At 45.6% G+C, this 25,955-nt stretch overlaps 1 protein-coding gene across 1 annotated transcript in view; it reads right to left on the reverse strand.

Moving 5' to 3' along the window:
* The window catches only part of GPC3 (glypican 3), a 422,120-nt gene that overhangs the window by 84,955 nt on the left and 311,210 nt on the right, over positions 1 to 25,955 (reverse strand). The window contains exon 6 of the mRNA XM_042974938.1: positions 15,235 to 15,355. Coding sequence (XP_042830872.1) covers positions 15,235 to 15,355 — 121 coding nt within the window. The remainder of the gene's footprint in view (positions 1 to 15,234; positions 15,356 to 25,955) is intronic.

Below are 25,955 nucleotides of genomic sequence, written 5' to 3' on the forward strand. Positions count from 1 at the left end.
GTCAGATTTTTTAATTGTTTCTTTAATGTTTATTTATTTTTGAGAGAGCCAGAGAGACAGAGTGTGGGCAGCGGAGGGACGGGGGGAGAGGAAGACACAGAATCTGAAGCAGGCTCCAGGCTCTGGGCTGTCAGCCCGATTCAGGGCTCGAACTCACGCACCGTGAGATCACGACCTGGGCCAAAGTCAGACGCTCGAGCGACTGAGCCATCCAGGTGCCCCTAAATAAAATATTTTTTAAGTCAAGGCAGGAGTATTTTAGATGACTCTTGTCACACTTGGAATATTCTGCATATGCTTTGAAGACAAAACTCCAACGTAACATCTTATGATTGTTTTGACGGCGGCAAGAACCCCCCTACTCTCTTGCTTTTTCTCTATACACGCGCATACGTTTTCTCATCAATTCGTGTGCACCCCACATACAAAATACATTTACCTTATCACAACATCCTCAAAGTCTCAACACATTTCAGCATCAACTCTCAGTCCAAAAATCTCATTACATCTCATTAGGCCAAACGTCCTAAATCTCATCATCCAAACCAAGTACTGCTGAGACGCTGAGTATCCATTCTGGGCCCAACCTTCCCTCTGCCCGTGTTGTGCACCCATGAAACTAGGAAACGAGTTATGTGCTTCCAAACCGCAACGGTGGCACAGGCACAGGATCACGGTTGGAGGGAGAATGTCTCCCCAAACTGGAGGAAAACAGCCAAGTCACAAACTGGAACAGAATCCTTCACAGATTCACGCGATGGCTCCCAGTCGCTCGGTACGTGCCAGGCACTGTTCTCGAAGAAGAGATAGTGACGAGCTGGGCGGACGAGACCCCACCCTTGGGGAAGCGCTGTAAACAAGCTTCTGCGGTGCCCGAACAAGACACCTTATCTGCCTTCTTAGCATCTGCTCTGACCAGCAAGGCCACGGGAGTGTTGCGGTGGGGAGAAAAAGCAGTGTCGGGGGCCCGCCAGCCGGTCTCGGTGAAAGGTCGGGTCAGCTCATTGTCAGCACATGCTTGAGCAACATTACCAAGCAGGGTCCTATATATAAAGTATATAAAGTTCTTGGAGACCATGCTGGGGAAACAGCACCAACTCTAAGTGGCTGCCATAATTAGAAAAACACAGGCGTTGATAACAAATGGGAAAATGTGTTTTAAGAAGGTTGGAGAAGGCGAACAGTCAGTGCTTCCCTCGGGTTCCCTCGCTCCTCTTTGTGAGGCTGTCACGAAACACAGTAGTCTCTCCAGCACATCTAAGCACCCACAGTGGCAGCTGAAGAAAAACACTATAATCTCTCTCAATCTTTCTCACAGTTTTGGTAATTTTTGAGGCTTCAGTGAACGGATGGCTGGCACTCAACATTCAACAGCCAAGGAGCCACTTTTAATTGGAATCCTGACTAAAAAAAGCGTGTAACAAATTGATTAAAAAGTAATAGTTAACACATTCATCGGGGAATCTAAATACTTCATTGTGAGAACTTCTACTTGAGGTTCAATGAGGGACAGATCTCTGGAGGTACCAGAATTTTCTTTGAATTTTCTACTGTGGGGCCCAGATACGGTACTGGTCTGCTTTGGGAAGGTCACGCCATGCTACCTGCTTGTCTAAGACCCAACCCACTGCAAAAGCTACGGCCCTTCCTATGTCCTGGCTAATGACCGACAGAGGAGTGGCCTGACTTCAGGGACAGAGCAGCTCTTATCCCCTAACCTATTCCACCAGACACTGGAAAGGAAGGTTAATGAATGTTAATAACAAGCTTTACTTCTTTGCTTTGCAAATGCTATGGCTTAAATGGACTCCTTGCCCCCGATTTTTCACCTCCAAACCTCCCTTCACGTTCCTGGCAGAGTTAACATCATGAAACAGCGATGTGGCCACGCCGCCTTCCTCCTCCAAGCCCTTCACCGACTTTCCACTGCTGACAGAGTAAAGTTCAGACTCTCCATCAGGCCGAGGCTACTGACATATTTTCATGTCTTTGTGCCATTGTTCGCTCCACATTCCTCTGCCAGGAAGATCCTTTCTTCCAACCGCTATCCGTCAAAATTCTCCTCATCTTTCAAAGCCTGGCTTAAAGGCTACCTATTTTTGAAGTCTTGTCTAATTCCCTTGGTGGGAATTAATCCTTCCCTTCTCAGGGCTTGCATAGTACTTGGTTTCTATTTCTCTTAGGACACTTACTCTAGGCTTTGGATTCTAGTTATGTAGGATGTTTTCCTCATCCTCCTTAAAAGCAAGGATTGGGCTGAAGTTGGCCGTATCACCGCTTGGCACACAGAGCCGCTCAATATTGAAGAAACGAATACAAACGGTAACGATATATGCGCAGGTGATGATAAATGTGTATGGGGAGATTTTCTCTGTCTTTATCCACAGAGCCCACCAAACTCAGCACTATATGCAACGTGGACATTCAATAAATAACTGCTAAATAAATACATGGTGAGGAGATTTTATATATGGCCTATACTATATAAACTACATATCATATATACGCATTATATTTTACTTTTTTTTTTTTTCCCGATGAGTTTCAATTTGGAAAGGAATCACAGAAGTAGTCACGGTTTAGGGGCACCTGTCTGGCTCAGTCGGTCGACTTAGAGTCTTGGAGTCGTGAGTTCGAGCCCCACGTTGGGTATACAGATTACTTAAATAAATACAACTTTAAAGTAAAAAGCAGTCATGGTTTAAGCGACTTCCAGGAACGACAGGCAAGAACAAAAGCCATGCAACCCAGTGGAAGCTCAGAGTTGAGCTGCACCGCAGCATCTGACGACGAAACCGGTGGCTTTAACGATCATTTGTCTGGTGGGTTAACAGATTGTATTTATTGATCAACCAAGTTTGGTATGTGACAGCTCCGGGCCTGGCATTGCCTAAAGAAGAAATCGGCAATATGGAAATGGCTCCCCACAGGGATACTCTACTTGGGTCTGGCAAACAGAGGCAACAGCGCCACTGGGTTCCGATCTGGAGATCCTTCCAACCGCCTTCGAGAATCCATATGCAGCCTTAACGAACTGCCTTTGGCTTGGCTTCATCTTTTGTATTAGCTCATTAATGAGTCTGGATTCCTTCCCCATTTTCCATGGTATCCCAGGCAGGGACAAAGGCTCAGGCAGCAGGGGGCGGCTCTCCTTTTGCCCAGACGACAAGTGGTTGCTGGTCCCAGCCTGTGGCTAACAAATTCCAAAGTTCTTTGATGGCGGAGCCCATGGAATGGGTCCTGTCTGCCTTAGGCTCTGCAGTGCAAAATAGAGCTCCGGGCACTGGGGCCTAGGCAGCGTTCCTGGCATCTGTGACATCACCCCAACAGCTGAGAGTGATGGCGTCTCGAGAAAGCTCAGTAGCCCCAAGCCCTGTGAATTCTTTCTGTCCTGTCGGCATGTGGAGTACACACACGCTCACGAACATAGTATATGCCGCTCCAAATCATTCCAAATACCTCCTGGGAGGCATCTGCCAATAAGGATATCATGTCAGCCGGGTTTTAAATATAGGAACCTCTCACCATCTTCAACCAGAGGGCAAAATGCAAAAGGAATGCAGATTAACTTGCCCTGACTTTATAGCTCTGAAGTATCTTCACTCAATACCATCCTTCCATGAAAGGTCCTGGTGGGGCTAAAGATAAAATGGGACTTGGGGATCATGTGCTAAGATCTCAGAGCTGCACTCTAAGGGCAGACTGCCTATTTATAGATCCCCCACTTTAGGGCAGAGTTCAGACTTGGGAAAATCTGAAGAACTTGATTTAAACACACACTCCTTCATATATATACATACATATATATATATATATATATATATATATATATATATATAAAATTTTAAAACATTTATCATCTTAATTTTCCATTCAGTTACTTTGAGCCAAACTAAACTTTAAATAGTTCAAAAATCTGTCGAAGGTTGGCTAGATACATTTTTCCAAGAATCTTTAGGATTTGGATTATTATATTTAGAATTTGAAATCATTGAAGTAACAATCTAAACTAGAAAAGTTGCAGTCTTTCCATTCCAGAAATTGATAAACTGAGGCAAAGAGAATCAAGCCACTCAAAAGGTCGCTCCCTTCATGGACTTTCCTTTATGCTAACTCTTCATACCATTATAATATGAAGAAATAGAGTAGCTACAATGTATTGAGTGTTACTACAGGCCTTATCTCTAACACTTGTACTAACGCTGCAAGACAGATCGTAGTATACCCATTTCACAGATGAGGAAAGTTGAGTACTGGGAGGTTAAACAATTTGGCCTAAATCTAGGCAGCCACAAAGTAACGTACCTGCAGTTTGAACACAAATCTATGTTCGGTTCTAAGGTCTTTGTACTTTCCCCAAACTAGGTTACACCGTGCCATGGCTCCCAAATTTTTTTTTTACAATGACTCTAAATCACACACCAGTAACACTTAACAACTAAAGCAGATAGTATTGGTTTAACCAAAACTCATGTGGAACGGTAAACATTGCCATCCCAAAACAGTCCTTTTGAACCTGTAAAAAAAAATTTTTATTTTTATTTCCTTTTGAGAGAGAGAGAGAGAGAGAGAGCAGCAGAGGAGCAGAGAGAGAGGGAGACACAGAATCCGAAGCAGGCTCCAGGATCTGAGCTGTCAGCACAGAGCCCGACACGGGGCTTGAACCCATGAACTGCGAGATCACGACCTGAGCCAAAGTCAGATGCCTAACCGACTGAGCCACCCAGGTGCCCCAGTCCTTTTGAACCTTTAAACAGGATAAAGAATATTTCACGGGCCACTCACTTCCATGCCCCGCCCCTCCCACCCCAACATACACATACACATATGTCCCCCTTTACCCCACCAATCATGGCCCCGACACCAAAAGAGCTGCTAAGTGATCGCTATATTTGAGAGATATATTCTTGTGGGTCAGTGAAGGTTTCATTGTTCCTTATTGCTGTTTCCATCATAATTGAAAAAAACAAACATGTTTACTAAGCTGGGTTTCCCCCATTGCGCTTACATAGTCATGTTCGTGAATCTACATGTAACACTCTGTTTGCATTTATCCCTGTAACTCTTCACTTTGCTGGTTTTCTCTCCCATTCCAGCCCACTGAGATATTTTTAGATCCTGATCGTGTTATCGATGTATTAGCTAACCCCACCTAGCTTCATTCTGTCACTAAAATATTAAAATTATGCCTTCCCTGTCTTAAGTCACTGGTAAAAAACTTTAGGCAGTAAGGGTCAAGTACAAAGCAAACAACTAAAAGCCTCTCTCCAGGTTGACACTGATATGTTAAGAAAATATTCTTCAGATATGATAGTTAATCAGCTATACATTTACCGAACTATACGATCACTCAGCCAACATCACTTGTCGCTTGTTTAAAAAGGATCACAGGAATCTCTGTCAAACACCTTGCTGAAATGTGGGTACGCCATGTCTCTGCCATTCCCCGATGTAGTAAAATCAGACGCACGCACGCACACGTCAGGGGCAATGGCTTGACTTGTTCTGAGTGAGCCCACGGTGGCTTTTAGGAATCATCACAGTGGCTTCTAAAAGCTCATGCTCTCCAAGAATCTTGTCTAGAATTTTGCCAAGATGTGATACCAGGCTCCCTGATTTGTGGTTTTCACAATTCAATTTCTACCCCTTATTAAAGGTAAGGGTACAAACCCAGGTCTCTCTCCAGTCTTTTGGCTCTTCTCCTATTTGTCGTGATGGTTAAAAATTTGCTAATGGTGATACCATGATAATAACCAAAAGACTCTTCAGTGCCCTGGGATATAACTGATGCGAACTTGGGCCTCATTATTTATGACAGACCACAAGAGTAACTCTCTTAGCTTTGTTTGCTCTTGTCAACTGCTTGCCCATGATACAGAATAGATATCACTCCGAAAAGTGATGCCTTCGTAGAATATGGCCTATGAAGAAAATAATATCCAAGTCAACTAATTAAACAAATAAGAACATGCTTAAACCCTATTGGGAAACTATCCGATTTTATTGCAGTGCATATTAATAAAAATGTAATTTTTTCACTTTGACATTAGTTAGAAATCTGCTGGAAACATTCCACGTAACAGTTGCTATGCAAAATCACTACGGTTGCTATCTAAGGCAAGCATACAGCTAGGGATACAGACTTGACCCCATTATTATTATTTTACATTTCACTAAGTACTAACACCGAGCCCACACAGGATATGGAAACATCCCTGGTCACGTGTCAAATAAGTTTACAGTACAGGGTTAGGTCTCAAATAACCACAGGCGCACACAGGACTGAGGCCACACATTCGGCTGAGCCAACGAACAAAAGGCTGCCACCCAGGGGCAAAGGTGCCTGCCCTGTGTAGTTTCACTCCCATCGGCAGAATCCTAATGGCACGTGCAAGGAAAACAGAGATGTGTCCGGTCTTCAGATTCTAAGGAGATACTTTTGGCTCACGAGTACAAGGATGTGGGCCTTCCAACAGGAACATCACTGCCAGTAGGAATAATGTCTCCACCTAGTCATTCACACTCTCCCGTTTGGTCCCCATTTTAACCAACAGTTCATTTTAGAAGTGGCTGATGGGGACTGGAAGGCATTCTCTGACTGTCTTACACGCAGGAGTACGTTTGTTGCACGAATGCTCTAACGAAAAAAAAAAAGGCTCATATGGGAGAAAACCTTTCATGTGAGCTTCAAGGGCACGTCTTATTGTGTTAGCAGTTGGAACCCTTTGTTTGAGTGAAATCTTACTCAGAAGACGGATATGTAAAGCAGATTTTAAAAACGTAGCTGCGCTGGTTAAAATAGGAATGGGGACTCAGAACACCCCCCCACAGCTTGTCTCCCACATCTCTACTCCCTATGGAACACAATCTGAATACACTGCCTGAACAACCGAGCTAACTGGCACAGAAGCCCACTGACTAACATGATGCTAATTTTGCCATTCTGGAAGGAGGGAGAAGGCACTAAGATAAATGAGTACAGTGCACCCAGGAAGCTTGGAGGAGTTGAGATCCAGAGCATGAGAGTCCCAGAACGACCAGCCCTGGGTGTAGACAGGAGCCCGAGGCCGACTCTGGGGGTGGGTATGAGGCCGCGGACAAGTCTCGCTGACTCTGCCTGCTTTGGGTTCAGTGACCCCCAGCAGACACCCCCACTCCAACCGTGGTGTGCATGCAATGGGTACGTGGGCTGAGTGAGGCGACGGGCACCAATCTGTACTTGTTGTGACCAGGCGCTAGTTACTAATCATAATAGGAGGTAAATAATTAGCAAGGTCATGCCTCATGCTCTTCTGCTTTTGGTTCCAAAGATGAAACTGCTGAAGAATGGGCTTCTGCCATGCTCAGGAGTACTGCGTAAGGAAGTGTGCTTGCGTGCCCGCAAGAATGTTCTATGTTACACAGGAGCCTTTGGAAGCCAGGGCAATGGCACTGCAACATACTGACGTGTTCATTTCCCAGCCTCAGCTTTGCCATTTCCTGGCAGTATGATTTTGGACAAGTCATTTCTCTCTCTTGGCTTTAATTTCTTCATCTGTATAATCAGAGGGCTGGACCCTATGACCCAAAGGCCCCTGCTAACTACAACCCTGCACTTATGTAAACTTGTCCTTTAGCACAGAAGCTGGTTTAATATTGAATGCGAGGAGTGCCTTAAATTGAATCTAAATTAGGAAATCAATTGAGCAGCAAAGGTTGAGTCCTTTGAATAAGTTGACCAATAAAATATTATATATATATTGTCTATACATGATACGATGTTGGGTGCTATACGAAATAGAGAACTATATGCATGGTCTCAGATTTAAGGTGCTGACAGCCCAGAGGCAAGATGCGTATTCATAAATACATCTAGGTAAAAAATTATCTCTGAATTCCTTGAATAGTCTTTGAATGTGCACTTACTGATACACTGCTTATAGTGAAGGCTTATGGGGGGGGGGAGGTAGAGAACAACCGTTTGCTCTTAAAAATGTGTTGCATTTGGGGGCGCCTGGGTGGCGCAGTCGGTTAAGCGTCCGACTTCAGCCAGGTCACGATCTCGCGGTCCGTGAGTTCGAGCCCCGCGTCAGGCTCTGGGCTGATGGCTCGGAGCCTGGAGCCTGTTTCCGATTCTGTGTCTCCCTCTCTCTCTGCCCCTCCCCCGTTCATGCTCTGTCTCTCTCTGTCCCAAAAATAAATTAAAAAAAACGTTAAAAAAAAAAAAATGTGTTGCATTTGGCCAGCAGGTAAATGTAAACAGCACATGAGACCTTATGGATTTCAGAGATATTTTGGAACTCTGTCTCTAACTTTGTAAATCTGGTCACCTTTGTAGTTTGATAGAATTATCTCGTCATATGTAGCAGAGCTTGTCTTTCCATAGCTGACATGTCCAATACTTCTAACTAAAACAAAACACTCACAAGAGAGTACAATATACTGCAATGGAAAAAGATAATGTCTTTCCCTTCACTGCTAAGTCCAGATTACCACAACACTGCTACTCATAAGGTTTTGGCTCACCACCCCTGACTCGTCTTCCATTTTTGAGTAATTTCATTTAATATGCAAGGACTAAAATACATGACCTAATTTAAGTACCTTTAATCCTGTTAGATTCTAAATATAGCAAAGGGTTCGTTTTCAAAAAACTTACTACGAAATACTTGGGAATTCTTCTTGGTGCAGGGTTATTAAACTGTACATGGTAATTAAGATATTAAAAACACATGCTCCCCAAAGCCACCAGACATTGTAATTATTTTTCAGGCTATTAAGCAAAATGACAGAAGATTTTTTAATGATAAATGTGTTTTGGAATGCATCAGCTAATTCCCTTTTATTTCATGAAATGATGTTTAGCTCCACAGAGTCTAGGTCTGGTATTTAAAGACCAACTCACATTGTCCTTTTGTAACTCAGAAGTCATTCATTGGCTCTTGTTAACATGCCATTGTAGACACTCTGTCTTTCACACACACACACATTCTGACTCCATATGGAAATGGCCATTACTAAAGTTCTGCCACGCTAAGTGTGACAGACACTGGGACATAATTCCATTTGGAAAGGCCTTTTATTTAAATTTGACTCTCAAAAGGACTCTCCTTTTATTTTGAAATTTTAGATCAATGTTGGCTTTTCTAGCAACCATGGGACGAGGCCAGTGTTTTATGACTCTCGCTGGTTTTACTGTGGGAAGACTATGAAAAAAGTTGCTCCGTGTTTTCTACCATGCCTGAGATTCATGTAAAGATTTTGTTTTTAAATCACATGCTAAGGAACGTCCTGGGTAGTTCTCTGACACTTAACAACTTTACTCTTTAACTTATTAAAAGTTTTAACTTTCTATTTCAAAAGTTAGTGTCTTTTTATGACAGAGTGGTCTGGCAGCGACCTTAAAAATACTTTTCAGGGGCTTGCCAAGGGGGATGGAAATGGAGAAATTCTACTGTCTGTCTGATTCACTTTTTACATTTTTTTGACCGTTTCACTTCATTTTATAAATCAGAGACAGCTAATAGAAAGTTTGTCTGCTGTGTATAACTCCAAGCCACATCACAAAGTGTCTCTGTTTCCACACCATCTAGCATGGTGGTTGGTTTTCAAAGAATCTTCCTCTTTAAAAAATTTTTTAATGTTTATTTATTTATTTTGAAAGAGAGAAAGAGGGCCTGAGCAAGCGGGGGGAGGGGCAGAGAGAGAGAGAGAGAGAGAGAGAGAGAGAGAGAGGAGAGAGGAGAGAGAATCCCAAGCAGGCTCCATGCTGCCAGCACAGAGCCTGATGTGGGGCTCGATCTCACGAACCGTGAGCTCGTGACTTGAGCAGAAACCAGGAGTCGGATGCTTAACGGACTGAACCACCCAGGCGCCCCTTGCAGAATCTTCCTAAACGAAGTTTGGTAAACAATACGCTCATCCTTTCCTTGCCGGTGATTTCAGAGCTTCAACCATGGAAATTACTGTATTAGGGACTCGGAAATTGTCAGACAAATTAAAGAGTTTCAGTGACTTGTGCTCCTGCACATCTTCTTTGTCTAGACTCGTTAACCAGAGCAAGGTGTGCTGTGGCCTTAAAGAAGTAGAAGGAAAGGCCGCACAGACTGAAATCAGTGGCCCTGGATTGTAGGTCTAGGCCTACCACTTACTACATGTAGGTCACTTAGCCCTTCCGGGGCCCCGAGTTTCTTCATCTGGTAAATGTAGGCAATAAGGCCTGCTTCTCAGAGCCATCGTGAAGATCCGTGTATCTAATGTACGTGAAAGAGCTTTACAAACTGAACTGTGCAGTGCAATTACATGGCGGAACTGACATCCTTCGCATGGGGTCACGTGGCTCACGTGATCCGAAGACAGGTCGCCTGTCTGGCCCCGGAGGAGGGAAACCTTAGGGGTGATGGATGCAAACGTGTTTTCATAGTTTGATGCTTTCATAGCCTAACGGGAACAAGGCAGTAGGACAGAGGAATTGGGTGGGGGGAAGGGCAAGTTGAAGTTCCATCTGCCCAGGCTGGAGGACTGGTGGGAAGAGAACAAGCTCTGAAAAGATGAGAGGTTACAAAGTAGAAAGGGGTGACCTGGGAACAGGGTGTTTTAAAAAGAGCGGCAGAGCAGAGAATAAAGTCACAAGACTTGTTCACAAGAGGGTGCTGGGTTAAAGGCTGACCTTGAGCTACAAATCACGGAATCACACGGCTGGAAGGAATCTTAAGAGGCCACCTCGTCCACTCCCCCACCATTCAGCAGGACATTTCAGCCATCCCGAACAGATGAGACTTTATCCAGCTCTGAATGAAAAGCTCAGACACCAAATGGGCAGGTATTGACTGCTCTGGCTTCGACTGTTTACAACAGGCAGGAAACAATTTCTGGAATTTCATCTGAACCTGAACTGAAACTGGCGGCAAACAATAAACAGCTAGATTCTCCTCGGGAACAATAACTGACAGCGGTTTAGGGACTGCTAAATTCGCACTAACTACAGAGCTACTCTTAAAGAGAGAGAAAACGTCCCCAACGAGGCTAGGTTAGAGGGCAAATGGCCCACAATATCGCTGGGGTAAGAAGGTATTGCGATCATTCTTGGTGTTTGGGGGGTCTTCTCTCCACGCAGGAGCCTTGGAGCAGAACACTAACAAAAATAAAACTTGTTGTTGTTGTTGTTGTTGTTGTTTGAAAGTAACAGGGCCTAGCAAATTTCAGAACTGACGCCGAGGCCTTAAAAGCGTCCAGTTCCTCTGCGAACACACGGCAATAAATCCTCACACAAATTGGAAACCGAAAAGGAAATAAAAAGGTCCTCATTTCCAATCGTGGGAATGTTACACATGAACTCTGGCTTCGAAGGAGGAGGGGAGGACATTCCACACCTGCAGGCCTTCCCAGGAAAGGGGCCCAGGCCTGACCCTGAACCCATCCCCTCAAGGTCACACCACGGGACTGTCAATCTGGAAATAATGTTACTTTATTCCCTTAGTGAGTATATTATTTCCAGTGCTATCAACAGCAAGTATAACCTGAAAGGAGGCAGCTGAGAATTTCCATGTGAGAAAGTGAAGAGTTATTTCGGGAAGTGCTCATAAATGGCCGAGCTGCAGTCCGTCTGGATGGACACACACGGGCGTACCTACCTAGATAGACAGAAGTAAGTGGCCCTGCATCTACAGATGCGTCTTTTGGAGCATCCTACCGGAGTTTCATAGACACGGCACCAAGCGGGGGGCCTAGGAAAACAACATTGTACTCCGGGACTCGCCACTCACTTACACGTGAACCTGGGCACGTTAACTTGATTCTATCCCCCACCCCCCACCCCCGCTCCCCGCTTCCAATCACTAAAACTTTAGGTCAGTTTAGTGAGGCATTCAGTGAATCCAGATGTTTGGCAGCGTATGGGAAGCAACATCTGGATGACGGATCGCGTTTTCAACTGAACTCGCTGGACGTTTTGGCAGCATGCCCACACAGCCTTCACTGGCTGGCTGCCTCAGTTTCCCTAGCCACAAAAAGGGACAAAGATTATTTATCATTTACCCCGCAGGGTCAGTAAGGACGAGGCAATGTCCAAAGGTCACAATGAGTTCTTGAAAAGAATGATTCTGTGACCGTACTATATCTTATACTGTTCCAGGTTGAACGCTTTTCCCAATGTAACCAGTTGGACGTTTAGAACAAGAAATCACTTTGAAAAATGCCTAAACGCTATACAGATATGACACATCATCATCATCTTCTTCGCCGTCATCACTGCCATCCTAACATTCTTCCTCGACTTTCCTAAAATGTCTCACTTTCAGATTGAATCACAGCCAAAATACAAATTTTATCGAAGGTCTGAAAACAAATGTGTTTTGCCACGTAAAGCAAGACAGATGAGAAGAAGAACTCAGTGTGGGTGTTTGGAGCCCAACCAATTTTAACAGCTCTACTTAAACAGGTAAAACTGGTCTATCAATGAGAATTAATTGGTTGCTCAATGGTATTTGCAAGGGAACCAAAAATGTTCACATACGCATTTACTGCAGAGGTGGGAGAAAGAAACTGTAAAGGTGACTTTTCGACGCTCACGATATACACCTCCCTACCTGTGAAGTGGTTTCAGCTCTTGTGGGCTGGAAGTCAGAGGAAAGGCACGGAAGGAAACAGTACGGAGGAGGAAGAGACACACCAAAGGGATCGACAACCACACAAATTGGGGGAGCAGATTAGACGGGCAAAAAGTACTGGAATACCGCTCCCCTTCAAACTCAAGTCCTGCCTACAGAGGAAATCCTGAATTATAATAGTCTTAACTGCCACGTATTATCTGTCATGCACATGCAATTATATACATTTGTGTATATATGAAAAATATATGGAATATATAAAATACGTTGCACGTGTCATTTAGTCAAGTTTTCTACAACGGGGGGGACAGATAAAATTTCGAATCTTCACGATAACCTTCTGAGAGGTTTTGATATCTTTCTATAGTACGGAGGAGAAAACTAAAGCTCGAGTCGAATGACTTGCCCCAGGTTACACACCTAGTAAGATCCACGGCCAAATTCAGATCCATCTGGATCCAAAGCCCATGCTCTTCCCACTACCCCACACGGTCTCCCATAGGATTAATATCAAACGTGCAAAGTCTTTGCCGAAAGGCTGTAAGTATTTTTAGTGACCACTGGATCACATAGGAGCCCCTGTCTGACACAGCATTCCCTTTAACCACGGTGGAGGTCCATGCTCGGGCCCTTGATCTTTCCTGGGACTGCTGCTCCCTCTCTTGTCTCTGCGCACTCATTGTTTATGGCAGCTCTTGGCACTTGCCCCCTGTGCGTTCCTTCTTCCCCTAGCCTGGCCCACCTCAGGCCTACGCAACCCAGCCAGAACCGACGCACAAAAACCCTCTTCTGGCTCCTCATCACGGGCTGCCTCTTACCTTTAAGCACTTCCCGTGCTTGGGCTTCCCCGCCAAGGAAGCTGTGAATACAGAGGACTAGACTTCTTGTGAATCCCAAAGCCCCTGGCACTTGGCTGCGCACATAGCAGGTGTCCCTTAAGGTTCGTCGACCGAAGAGATCTACTGATAGTATTCTTTTAGGATTAGGGGCACAGTGACGGCGCCTGAGAGTTTGGCGTCACCAGTGTTGGGACCTCACCAGTTGAGTGGAGCCACCCAGACACAGCTGGTCAGAGATCATTTGGAAATCATTCAGAGGACAAATACTGCTATTGTCCCCAGGTAAAGCACATCATGCCCTCGGCGTCCAGCCGGAAGTGGTCTACGTTGTGCTCTGACCCCCTCAGAGATGCGTTTGGAAAGAATCCTACTACCTTCCACCAGGCTTCGTAGAACGTAGCGAGGTTGTGATGTCACAGAAAGAAGGATCTTTTAGGCCAATACTGTCATCGTCACATGCTTAGCAGCGCTGACGACTATTTATTAAGTGCTCACTGGGTACAGAGCACATTACTGGGCACTGGAGGAGTCCCACCCAAGTGTGTTGTAAATATTTTCACAAAGCCATTTGCAGTGAAATATACCACTGTTAGAAAGCCCTTCCTAACATTTTCTAAGAACCACAAAAATGTCATTGCTAACCTTCGTATTAAAAAACAAAACCATGCCAATGTCTTCATACAGAAACCTCTGTTCTTGCATAGGATTTTAGTCGCATGAAAGTTCTTCCTAAGCTACAAATAGAAGTCAGTGGGTGCCAGGGCCCTCCCACCCATGGATCACGGAGCAGGAACACTGTCACTCTGGTAAACGGTGGCACTTTGGGTGGCATTTTTTTTTTATTGTGGCCACAAAGCAATCACAAGCAGATGGTACGACTAACTTCTATTTGTGTCTTAGTTACTAAACGCCTCATGAGAGGAAAAACTCTGTGTACAGGTCAAGGGAATCTGTGGGTGTCTCTGTGCATGGCAGTGAGTCAGAAGTTGGCAAGGGTGCAGTGAAGCTGGTCTTCTAGTATCTTCCTAGTGGCGGTGAAAGCTGATATCTCCCCATTGGAAAGCAATTTGGAAACATGTACTACAATGCTCACATCCTCTAACCTGGTAATTCCAATATTTTAAGAAAATGATCTAAGATAGGAAGAAAGCACCATGCGTGAAGAGGTAGCTTTATTTATGATGGTAAAAAATTTGAAGCAATCTCAATGTCCAGCAAAAGCAAGCTAATTAAATATGATGAATACTTAAAGAAATCTTAAGCAGCCACAAAAAATGATTAATATGAAGATTTGTCACAACAAGAAAAAGTGCTTCCAATATAGTGCTAATTTTAAGAACTATAAATCACTTGTGCGGCTCCGATTATGTAAAAAGTCTGTGTGACTGTGGTTTTCTGAACAAATATTAGAAAAGAACAGGTAAAAATGAAAACAGGATAGAGTAGTGGGATTGTGAGAAATATTTTCCCCTCCATTTTCCGAGTTTTCTCTAATATTACAAAATTACCTTCATAATTTAAAAGTGGAGCGGAGGGGCGCCTGGCTGGCTCAGTCAGAAGAGCGTGCGACCCTTGGTCTCAGGGTCATGGGTTCGAGCCCCGCACTGGGCACGGAGCTTACTAAAACTAAATAAGTAAACTTAATAAAATGAAATAAAACAAAATAAAAATGGGGTGAAAAACAAGGGTCAGAAGTCCTTGTTAACAGAAAGAATCTTTGACGAAAATGCAGCAACACAGTTGGAACAGCAGATACTGTCTCTCCCTCATTTTTTCCCATTTCCATTTTTGTCCGATGTATCACTTACCTGGTTAATGTGCTTCAGTTTGTCAATGATTTGACTGACCACTGGCTCGGGGCCCTTCATTTTCAGCTCGTGGAGGTTGAACTGATTTTTCATGCCATTCCTCGCTGCCTTCTGGCTATATCTGGAAAGGGGAGAGTAGAGAAAAGCTTTGTCACAGGAGAGTCCCGAGCCAAATAAAAGCTAACTATACGTGGCACCAGTGGTCAAGCTGACCACAAGCTCTGTTCAGCCTTTTAAACCATGGGATGACCCCACGGTGCAAAAGTAAACCGCTCAAGATACAGTCTATTTGCAATGGAGAACATTCACTCGGCAGCCAACAAACACTGATTCAACATTCTTTTGTTTGCTAGGAGTTGGGGATACAACAATGACCACGACAAAGTCTCCGCCCTTATTGTATTCTGGATCTAGTGTGGTGTCCAGAAGAGCAAGGGCCAAAGGCAGCTCAGAGAGATGAGAGCCACGTTAAGGGAGGTCCTGGGCCTCGGTTAGGGGGGCACGCAGAAGGGACCTTAACTCTGAGTGTGCTTTCCACTTAGTGGAAAAAGAAAGGCGCTCGCCTGTTCTTTACCTCTTCGGTCTCCTCCACTTTCTCCTCTCACCATTTCCTGCGGGCTTTGGACCCCGGGTTTCTTTTCAGGAGGCATTCCCAAGTCACGCGCAACATAAATTCGCCCCTCACCTTCTACGCTCCCCCCCTCCCCGCCCAATTATAACAGAATAGTCAGGGTGAGGGCAAATTCATGTTTCTTTTATTCACATTTCATTTTATTGAATTTTTTTAATGTTGATTTATTTTTGAGAGAGGAAGAGAGACAAAGCGCGAGTAGGGAAGGGGCAGAGAGAGAGGGAGACACAGAATCCGAAGCGGGCTCCGGGCTCCAGGCTCCAGGCTCTGTGCTGTCAGCACAGAGCCCGATGTGGGGCTCGAACTCATGAACCATGAGATCATGACCTGAGCTGAAGTTGGACACTTAACCAACTGAGCCACCCATGTGCCCCTTAATCCCGTTTTATTGTATGCTGGGTTTTTTTAATGTTTATTTATTTTTGAGAGAGACAGCACAAGCAGGGGAGGGGCAGAGAGAGAGGGAGACACAGAATCCTAAGCGGGCTCCAGGCTCCAGGCTCTGTGCGGTCAGTACAGAGCCCGACACGGGGCTCGAACTCACAAACAGTGAGACCGTGACCTGAGCCGAAGTTGGGCACTTAACCGACTAAGCCACCCAGGTGCCCCTTCATCACATTTTAAATTACAAAAAGAATAATGTCCATCGTAAACGATTCAAACAGTACAGGAATAAACAAAGCATAAAGTAAAAGTTCCCCACCATCCTATCCTTCCAGAGAGAAGCATGGCTAACAGTTTCATCTGTATTCTTCTAGGGGTTTCTACACACTTTTAGTAATACATAATTTTAACCCAAATCGAAAGCATACTAGTCATGCTGAGTTGCAGCTTTTTATCACTTAATGTATATCGTGGACATAGTTCCATGTCACAACACACATGTCTTGTTGTCATTCTTCTGTGTGGCTATGTCATAATTTATTTATCCAATCCCTGATGAACAATTGAGTTACTTCTAATAATGTGCTAATATAAACAACAATGCAAAGAAGATCCTTGTATACCAGTCTTTGCACATTTGCACGAATACCTACAAAGGATAATTTCCTAGACTTTAATCACCTCCTATTTCTAATCCCAAATTACAACATGCAATAAGTAATATTACCGTGTTACTGTATAGCACTTTACAAGGCAGTTTCTTATCATCCAGCTGGCTTGAGTTTCTCAACCACACCGCGAGGTGCGTGGGGCAGACATCTTTATCATTTATTACCGAAAATTCCACAACTTCTGAAGACACTGATCTGGTTCTGTTAGGTGTTCCCTTCCATGATACAATGTATCTGCCAGTATGAAAGACATGCTTTGAAAAACACGTGTGGGGGCAGAGGAGGTCAGGACATCTAGTTCTGACTTTCATAATGAAAAGTTGCCCTCTGAAAAGGAAGATACTTTTTTTAAGTAACCTCTACGCCAAACGTGGGGCTCGAACTCACAACCCCAAGATCAAGAGTCGTGCGCTCTACCACCCGAGCCCGCCAGGAAAATATTTTGTGGTAAAGTTGAAGAGAACATTTGACTGCATTTCTTCTGAAATGATAGCCTAACCTACTCGGCTTATTTCACTTTGAACGTTAGTGAACAGACAACTCACTGGCCATCGAATACCAATTGCCTTTGGGGCTATGCTAGAGAAACGCAAAGCAGCATTCTTTATTTATATATCTTGTGGCGATCAGCTTCCTAGTCTCCTCTTTTACGTCCACGTAATGCTGTTTAAATACCATCTCCCTCCTGATGATACCAGCAACTTCACTGTCCCTTTCTTTGCACCTACTGACACCTGAAGCAGAGACCCTATTCACAGATAAAGAGGTAGGGCTATTATAAATCTTCGGAAATGAACTTCAGGAATGCATCCCCAGAGACATTTCTGTGGGTTTATTCATATCGAAGCTTGCCGGCCACTTTCATGCCTGCTCCTACAAAACAAAGGTCTTCCTGAAGTTTACGATCCTCATTGGAATAGCGTCAAGACATCTGCCAACGTAGCAATTTTGTCCTATACTTCCTCTTCCAAATCATCTATAAATATGAAATCAAATTAGTCCCGGAGCTGATCCCTTGTAGCCCTCCAGTATTCTTTCCTGCCATTCAGAAAAGCGTCCCTTTCACTCGATTTTTGTTTGTTTGTTTCTTTGTTTCTTATCTCCAAGCCACGGATCAGGAGCCAGGACAAAACACTGCTCTCCAATCCCTTGGTGACTCAATTTCGTAAAAACAGCTTTGGGTTGAAAAGCTTGCCAAACTTTTTGAAAGTCGAAATAGCATCCACTGTTCCGCTCTATCCATGTGCTATTTAAATCCTCAGAGGACTTTAGTAAATTAAGCATGGTTTCTGGTTACAGAAGTGTTAGGAAGAGCTGGCCTGTGGCTTAGACCTAAAACTTGCCTTTATTTTACGTATTCTGCAAAGCAGTAACCAAAAGTACCGATCCGACAGATTCTCATAGCGGCTAAAATTTCGTGGGATTGTTTTAAACCTCGGGGTCCTTGTCCTCTCTCCCCTGTTCCCCTTAGCCAGACAAATTATGGAATGGAATCTTAAAAGCAATGAGTGTTGTAATGGAATATTATGCAGACGTTAAAAGAACATAGTCGATCTATAGGCGGTGACACGGAACCAAATCCAAGATACGCTGTCACCGATACAGGCAGTGGTCACGAACGTGCAGTGTGATCCCATTTGGGGTAAAAATGGCCATGCGTATGCATCAGTCGCCTATGCCTTATGCGTGTTCAAATACAGAACATTTTTCAGAAACGGTAATAGCAGTTACCGCTGGTGAGCAAGGGGCGATATTGGGGAACTGTGAATTTTTTCTTTTACGTTCTTCCGTATCTTTTACTTTTTAAATCTTTATAAAAATTTAATTTTTAATGATTGAAATTTTATCTAGTAACGTTCTTTTTTAATTAAAATTTCTTAATGTTTATTTTTGAGAGAGAGAGAAAGAGGGAGACAGAGCAGGAGCGGGGGAGGAAACAGAGAGAGGGAGACACAGAATCCAAAGCAGACTCCAGGCTCTGGGCTGTCAGCATAGAGCCCAACACGGGGCTCGAACCCGCGAACTGGGAAATTATGACCTGAGCCGAAGACGGACACTTAACTGACTGAGCCACCCAGGCGGCCCAGGAGTTAATTTTCGTAAAGAGTTATGTCGGCCACGACCAGCAGCCCAGCCTAAAGGTGACTTCTGATGTCAGAACAGATATTTACAGAATGCAACATGCACGATGTCACCCCAGAACACCTTCAAACCTCAGACGCTCATCATCAGGTCACGAACTCTGCTTTGTTAGGTTAAACACCGCCTGTGTGTTTTCTCCTCTTCAACGAGCTAACTCCAACCGGCTTATTTCAAAAGGACAGTAGATCAGTGAGGCTGCGAATATGGATGTACATTATTATGAGTACCTTCTCTCAAAAGGAAGCAGAAAAGTTGTTCAAGGTCTTGCTCACCTTCCCCGCAGGGGCCTAAAAGGCCTTTCCTGAAAGGAACCGAGGGCCTCCGTGAACCACTCCGATTCATCCTGACCCGCGGCCCTTGTGTGTAACTGGATCGTGAGGAGCGTCCTACTTGCTCCCGTTCTTACGTGCATTCCATTCGCCAGCCCATAAAGTCTGTGAGGTCTTCGAGGGCAGAGGCTTGGTTAGTTCTCTTTCGTACTACCCAAAGCACCTCGTGGTACTTACAATAACAATAGCGGTCAGAACTGAACGCTTTCTGTGCCAGATACGGTTCACAGCGCTAAGGAAAAAGAAAACGTGTACTATCTCACTGACTCCTCTGAACAACCCAATGAGACAGACACTATTATTTTCCTTGGAGTTTTTAAAAAATGCTTATTTATTTTGAGAGAGAAAGAGAGAGAGAGGGAGCGTGTACACACGCATGTGTAAGCGGGGGGTGGGGGGGCAGAGAGAGAGAGAGAGAGAGAGAGAGAGAGAGAGAATCCCCAGCAGGCTCTGCGCTCTCAGCACAGAGCCCAACCTGAGGCTCAATCCCATGAACTGTGAGATCGTGACTGAAGCTGAAGCCAGGAGTCGCATGCTTAACCGACTGAGCCACCCAGGTGCCCCAAGACAGACACTATTATTATCAGCCCTGTTTTACAGATGAGGAAACTGAGGTGTGGAGCAGTGAAGTCACCTGCCCAAGAAAGCTGGAGTTTGCAACCTTGTGAAAGTCTATCTCTAGCTGCCTCTGTTACCTTTAAGATTTTAGTTTTTTACGTAATCTCTACGCCCAACATGGGGCTTGAAATCACAACCCCGAGGCTGACAGTCACATGCTCCACTGGAAGGCAGCCCTGGCTACCTCTGTTCTTTTTTTTTTTTTAAGTTTATTTATTTTGAGAGAGAGAGAGAGAATGCGCACGAGCACGAGCAGGGGGAGGGGCAGAGAGACGGAATCCCAAGCAGGCCCCACGCTGTCAGTGCAGAGCCGGGCGTGGGACACGATCCCGTGAACGGTGAGATCGTGACCTGAGCCAAAAGCAAGAGTCAGACACTTGACCGACTGAGCCGCCCACGCGCCCCAACTGCCTCTGTTCCTAACCACTGTGCCACTACTGCTCCCTTAGAAATGGTCCACGCTGACTAGACATGTGCCATTTCCTCGTCACACAGCTCCACTGTATGACACAATTCACGAGCTACCCGCCGGGCTCCTCAAGGCTCACCACGGGGCACGTGACGGCAGTTCTCCTCACCTACTCCGCCGACCCCCGAGCTTGCCCTCGAAAACCCTCGGGGAGAAGCCCTGTGTATGGAGTTTCTTCTCCTAAACACAGACCCAACAGTGTCGCTGTTCGGCGAAATATACGCGTCCTTGGGAGATACGGTGTTGAGGTCAGAGAAGCAAAAAATCCACCAGCGCCATACCACGAGACAAGCACCAAAGGTGATTTGAAACCTCTGAGGAAAACAGGAAAACGAATGCAAGAGAATGTTGTGCTCAATGACTCCCTGCCTCCGGCACCTTGGCTACAGAAAGGTGCCATACATGATGTGCCCCGGGGAATTTTATGTAACACGCATGCTCTGGGCTTCAAGCCCAGAGGGACTCGGTTACGGGTGCCTCCATAGTTTGGCATTAATTAATTAGTTAATTAATGCAGCACTTCATTTCCGTCCTCTCCCTCTGTGCCACGGGCATACGTGGTTCCTGAGAGGCTCTGAATGAGGACAAGCCATTGAAGCGCGGATCCTCACCCACAGGCGGCCCAGAGTGTCGGGAACGGGGACGCTGCGGGCCATGGAGGGTTTTAACGAAGAGTTAGCTACTTAGTGACACTCATCTGTAATTAGATTAACTGTCCTCTCTCAGGAATACTGCTTCCTTCCTAAGCTTTGACGTGGCTCTGGCAGTGAGTACCGGCCAGCTGAGAAGAAAAAACGAACAGGGAGAGGAGGTTCCTATCCCCGGGATCTAAAGTTTTCTTAACTGGACCTGCTCCATGCGATCCGAGAAGCGTCACCTTTAAGCGTTACACGTGGTGCCTTTGCCTTCTCTCCTCCACTTTGGGTATCTGCTTAGCACAAAAGTGAACGCCATAATGCCAAGAAAACCCTATTCGTGAAGTGAAAAGGGGGACATGCTTCTGTTCGGGCAGATTGGTCAGGGATGGGGGAGGAGGGGGGGAGACGGGTGCAAAAGCCATAAAGAGAAAAGGAACCTAATTAAAACAGGACATCTGGGCATGCTTGTCTTGGGACAGTTGAAGCAAAGAGAGCACTTGTAGAAGAGGAATAGAGTCAAACAAGCGTAAAATGGGCGATCTTTTCTTCCCATTTCTGTGCTGGCTGAGGCAGCAAGGGTGTAGTGGAAAGAAATCAATGAATTCAAATGTAGAAAACACTGCAAATGGAAGCACGCTTAACAGATCATCTTGTCCGATCCACTCACTGGTAGGTGAAGACACTGAGACCCAGAGAGGGGCTTTTCTAATAAGCACAAGTTGCTAGTATCACAATCCCCCCTTTAGAAGAAATTCCATTCTTTGAAAGGTTCCTGAAATGCACATTGCTGATTTCAAACATGGCTAGCACTGATATAAGACAGGGAGGCTGCTAGAAAATTCACTTTCCTTCTTCCCCTAGGCATTAGAATGGTGGCAAGTGTTTCAGAGCAAGTCTTAGAAGGACTGACTCTCTCCCCCGCCCAAAATATGTGATTTTACAAAAGCTTAATTTGCTGCCAGACTATACAGAGATCTACCAGTAAGTTATAGAGCTCACATTCTCAGAGCGCCATCTTATGGAAAGATTGCAGTATTGCATGCAGCCCCTGATTTATAAGCTCGTTTCTCTGCAAAGTACTCCAGCCACAATAATCACTGTGGAAAAATGGGATAATTGAAAGAGTATAAATAGCTTTGAAAACAAACTAGAGCATCGTATTAAGAGGCCTAAGAAAATGTTCTTCTTTCTATCCAACACGCAGTCTTAATTCACATAAATGAACAGAAAAATAAAGCAAAGGTAAGAATAGCTGAGTTTTGTAAATGCATTTAATAGAGTTAGCAACAGTTTGCTTCTTATTTATTTATGCACGTATTTAAAGGAAAATATTTTCTATATTTGTCGGCACAGCAGTACCACTGGAGAGCAAATTTCAAGCAGGAGAGTGCCAGAAACATGTATCCGCCATACTCCACGAAGTACCTCTGTCCTCAAACAATAGCCTTTCAGCGATTAATTACAAATACATTTCAAGAGAAAGGAAGCAAAAGCTAGAGAAGAAACCAGAGAGATGTGAACAATCTATATCTCATTGAGTGGGCATTAGCTATAGAAGGGAATAACTGTATTGGAATCTGTTTTGTTTTATTTTTTTAACCTAGTTTCAAACCTCCCTGTGAGGAGGGACTACAAGATTGGTCTTGGAATATAATCAAGAAGTCATTTAAACCTATAGAAGTGAAGAATATTTTCCAGATGGTGAGGAAAGCGTGAGAAGTTGAGAATCACCCGCCACAGGGAGAAGAGTCTGGCTGTGGGGAGCAGCCCCCCTGCAGAGAAGGGAAGGTAGAGAGAAAATGGGGGAGATGGGATCACCTGAACGTTTGTCTAAAGAAGCAAACTCTGCAGACGAACCTCGAGGTGAGGAGAGAGAAAAGTAAGAAAGGAGGCCAAAGTGATTCTTGTGAGAAAGACTCCAGGATAGGCAGGGCCTGGTGTGCGGGGACACCGGTGACAACTGCCTTCTGGGCCGTGAGCCCAACCACCTGACCAGTCAGGATGCGAGGCCAGGACCGGGGGCACCGCTGAAGGGTTTTCTGGGGGGTGTCCTTGAGGGAGGACATATCAAGGAGGAGAGGACCTGGGCCCAGTTTAACTCTTACAAAACCAGAAAGCGATATATAACTCAGAAGCTCAGTAACTGGGGGGTAGGGATGTAACAGAACACTGTGTGCAGTGGGGATTTATTATTCAATCACCCCAAACTCATTTATCAAGTCCCTCTAGACCAGAGAGCTAGCCCAGAAAACCAGATGTTTTCTTGTCCCACTGGAACTGAGCCAAAAGGAAATGATCTTTACCTGTTTTTAAGTTAGTTCTTTTTTTAAGTTAGATTTTAACTCATGGGAATGAATATCAGAGTTGGAAAGAGCCCTTGAAATCATTTAGTCCCACGCCCTCCTCTTACACATGGGCAAACTAGGGCCCAGAGGGACCAAGCAGTAGCCGTTCAAGCTATTATTGGCATCGGTGCTGGTGGGACTTAAATGGGGCTGTAACTCTCCCCCAAATAGAAGAGCCGAGCAGAAGGAGTCAGACCACGGGTCACGTACCTCAACGACATCTGAGAGCTTACGAAGACTGCGAGTACAAAATGCGCTTCAGAAGGGTTGGGACACGCGGCGGAAAGAGCACCGGCTTCGTGGTCAAGACATAGGTTCAAAAGCTGGTTCCACCACTTACCGCGTGCCTTTTGACAAATGATGAATCCCTGCGGGGCTTCGAGTTTCCTCATCCGTGAAATGGGGATGATGCCACCTGCATCGTCTAGAGGACTACCTGATGTCCCGAATGCCAGTAAATTAGGATAACATAGGCAATGTGCTTCCAACGGTGGCCAGCATGTCTGGATGAGGGTTGTTATCACGTGAAAGCACTGAACGCAGCGCCCGATGTGCAGGAGGCGTTCAATAAATGTTATTTGTGGAGGACTTCCTGAGACAGGATGAATCAACCTTGCAATGAATAGTCGGGGCAAAGCTTCAGATCCACCCAGGCCTGCGCTACAGAGACTTAGGATAATGGAAGAGTCTCCATTGTGTTAAGTATGCCCCCGCTAAAGCATGAGTCCATGCAGGGGTACCAGCGGCTTAGGATGAGGGAAGAATGGGCAAGGCCGAAAGCACTAGAGCTTTCTTTCGTGTTATGATTGCGCAGTGATGTGTGTGTGGCTGGGGCAGAGCGTGTGGCCCTGGCTAAAGGGGACCCTTCAGCAGAGATGCCCTCACGCAAAACTTCCGGGGGAAGGGGACTCCGGGGGGAGGAGGGAGACTTCCCAGACAGGACTTCAAATGGTTCAAAATCAACTGTCATCCATTGAAGAGCAAATCATTTTACTGAGGCCCCGGGGCAGACAGCCAGGTTTCACCAGTGACCAACTTGGGATGTCAGAAGCCGGTTCCGCTCACTCGTCCCCCCACATTTCACATCTCTCCTCTCTGTGATACAAAAATCATCTGCTCCCACTTTGCAGAAGTGTCACAAGGAATGAATTAGACGGCTCTTGAAAACACCCACACGCTCTTCAAATCTCTCTCTTCAGAACACTGCATTGTCTGCCTCAGGTCCCCGCAGGGCCCGCAACAAACATCCATTCTTTAATGCGGTGATCTGCAAAATGAAGAAAAGGACCCTCGAAGTCGACCTACAGTCACACTTCACTGACCAGTTTGAGAGGCAGGCGAGTCTGAGTGAGGGAAAACGGGGACTTCTTTTTTCCCTTGTGTTGCCTTTCAAGCATACGGAGTCACGCAGCGGAGAGCCTCCTGAATGTTGCTTTGGACGTCCCGCCGAACCTTATTTAATGAGCCACCAGAGAGCATGAGGGAAAGACACACTGTTTCCCTGTGAATAGGTACTGCCGAAGTACTTGAAAGGAAAGCTCGACGTTCCTGCCACCGTTTCACTGTCAGCTCCTCTTGTCTTAGCCGCATTCGGGTCCAGGCCTCAGAATCCTCACTGAGCACGCTAGGCCTACCAGCCCCTGAGCCAGTGGTAACAGACGCAGGAAGGTTATCACTCGGCTGACTGGCTCTGGAATTAGTCTTGCTCCTCAAAGCCAGCCTTGCTGGTGTCTGGAGTGAACCCCAGACGTTCAGGCAGGACTTCCTCTTGCCAGCTAGATGGATGTCCCCGGGCCGTGCAAACCTAAACTCCGTCCTGGTTTCCTTGTTTGGATTCATCTGTGGCTCGGCCCTCTGCTTTACCCAGTGCCGGGCATACAGTAGGCAGTCAGTAAATGTCTGTTGAACTCAACTGACACCGAAGGCCTCACCCAAAGCTCAGCTTGTATGGTGGGGAGACTCTAACCTACTCTCCCCAGCTCTTGTCAGCTTGGTCCCCTCCGGGGCCTCCCCCTGCCCCAAATCTGCAGTCATTGACTGAGAACCTGACTTACGCTGGACTTATGTCTGGGCCCTGCCAGGAAAACCGGCTGCCGTGTCCCATCCACCAGGTGGCACCACTTTGGAAACCAATGCCGACGTGGAGAAAGGCAGGGCTCCTTCCCTGTGCCCCAGTATCATTATTCAGGTGGTGGGGTCACTTCTCGCCTGGGCCAGCCAGACAGCTGGGTTCCCAGAGCCCAAGCGCCACCCCTTCCAGCCTCTGTCCCATCCCCTCGGGCCAATCAGTGGGCACCCACACGGGCCCATCCATCATACACACCTGCTGGCCACATCAATGCACATCACAAACCCTCTTCTAACAGTGTAAACTTCAGCCCGCTTCTGAGTCTGTGCGATTCTACTGCTAGAAAAACACATCTTCTGATACACCTGTTCAACTTGCTATATCCAAGGCAGTAACTTTGAAAGAGTTTCAGGGGCATCTGGCTGG

The sequence above is a fragment of the Panthera tigris genome, chromosome X, assembly GCF_018350195.1.
Source record: "Panthera tigris isolate Pti1 chromosome X, P.tigris_Pti1_mat1.1, whole genome shotgun sequence".
Classification (NCBI taxonomy): Eukaryota; Metazoa; Chordata; class Mammalia; order Carnivora; family Felidae; genus Panthera; species Panthera tigris.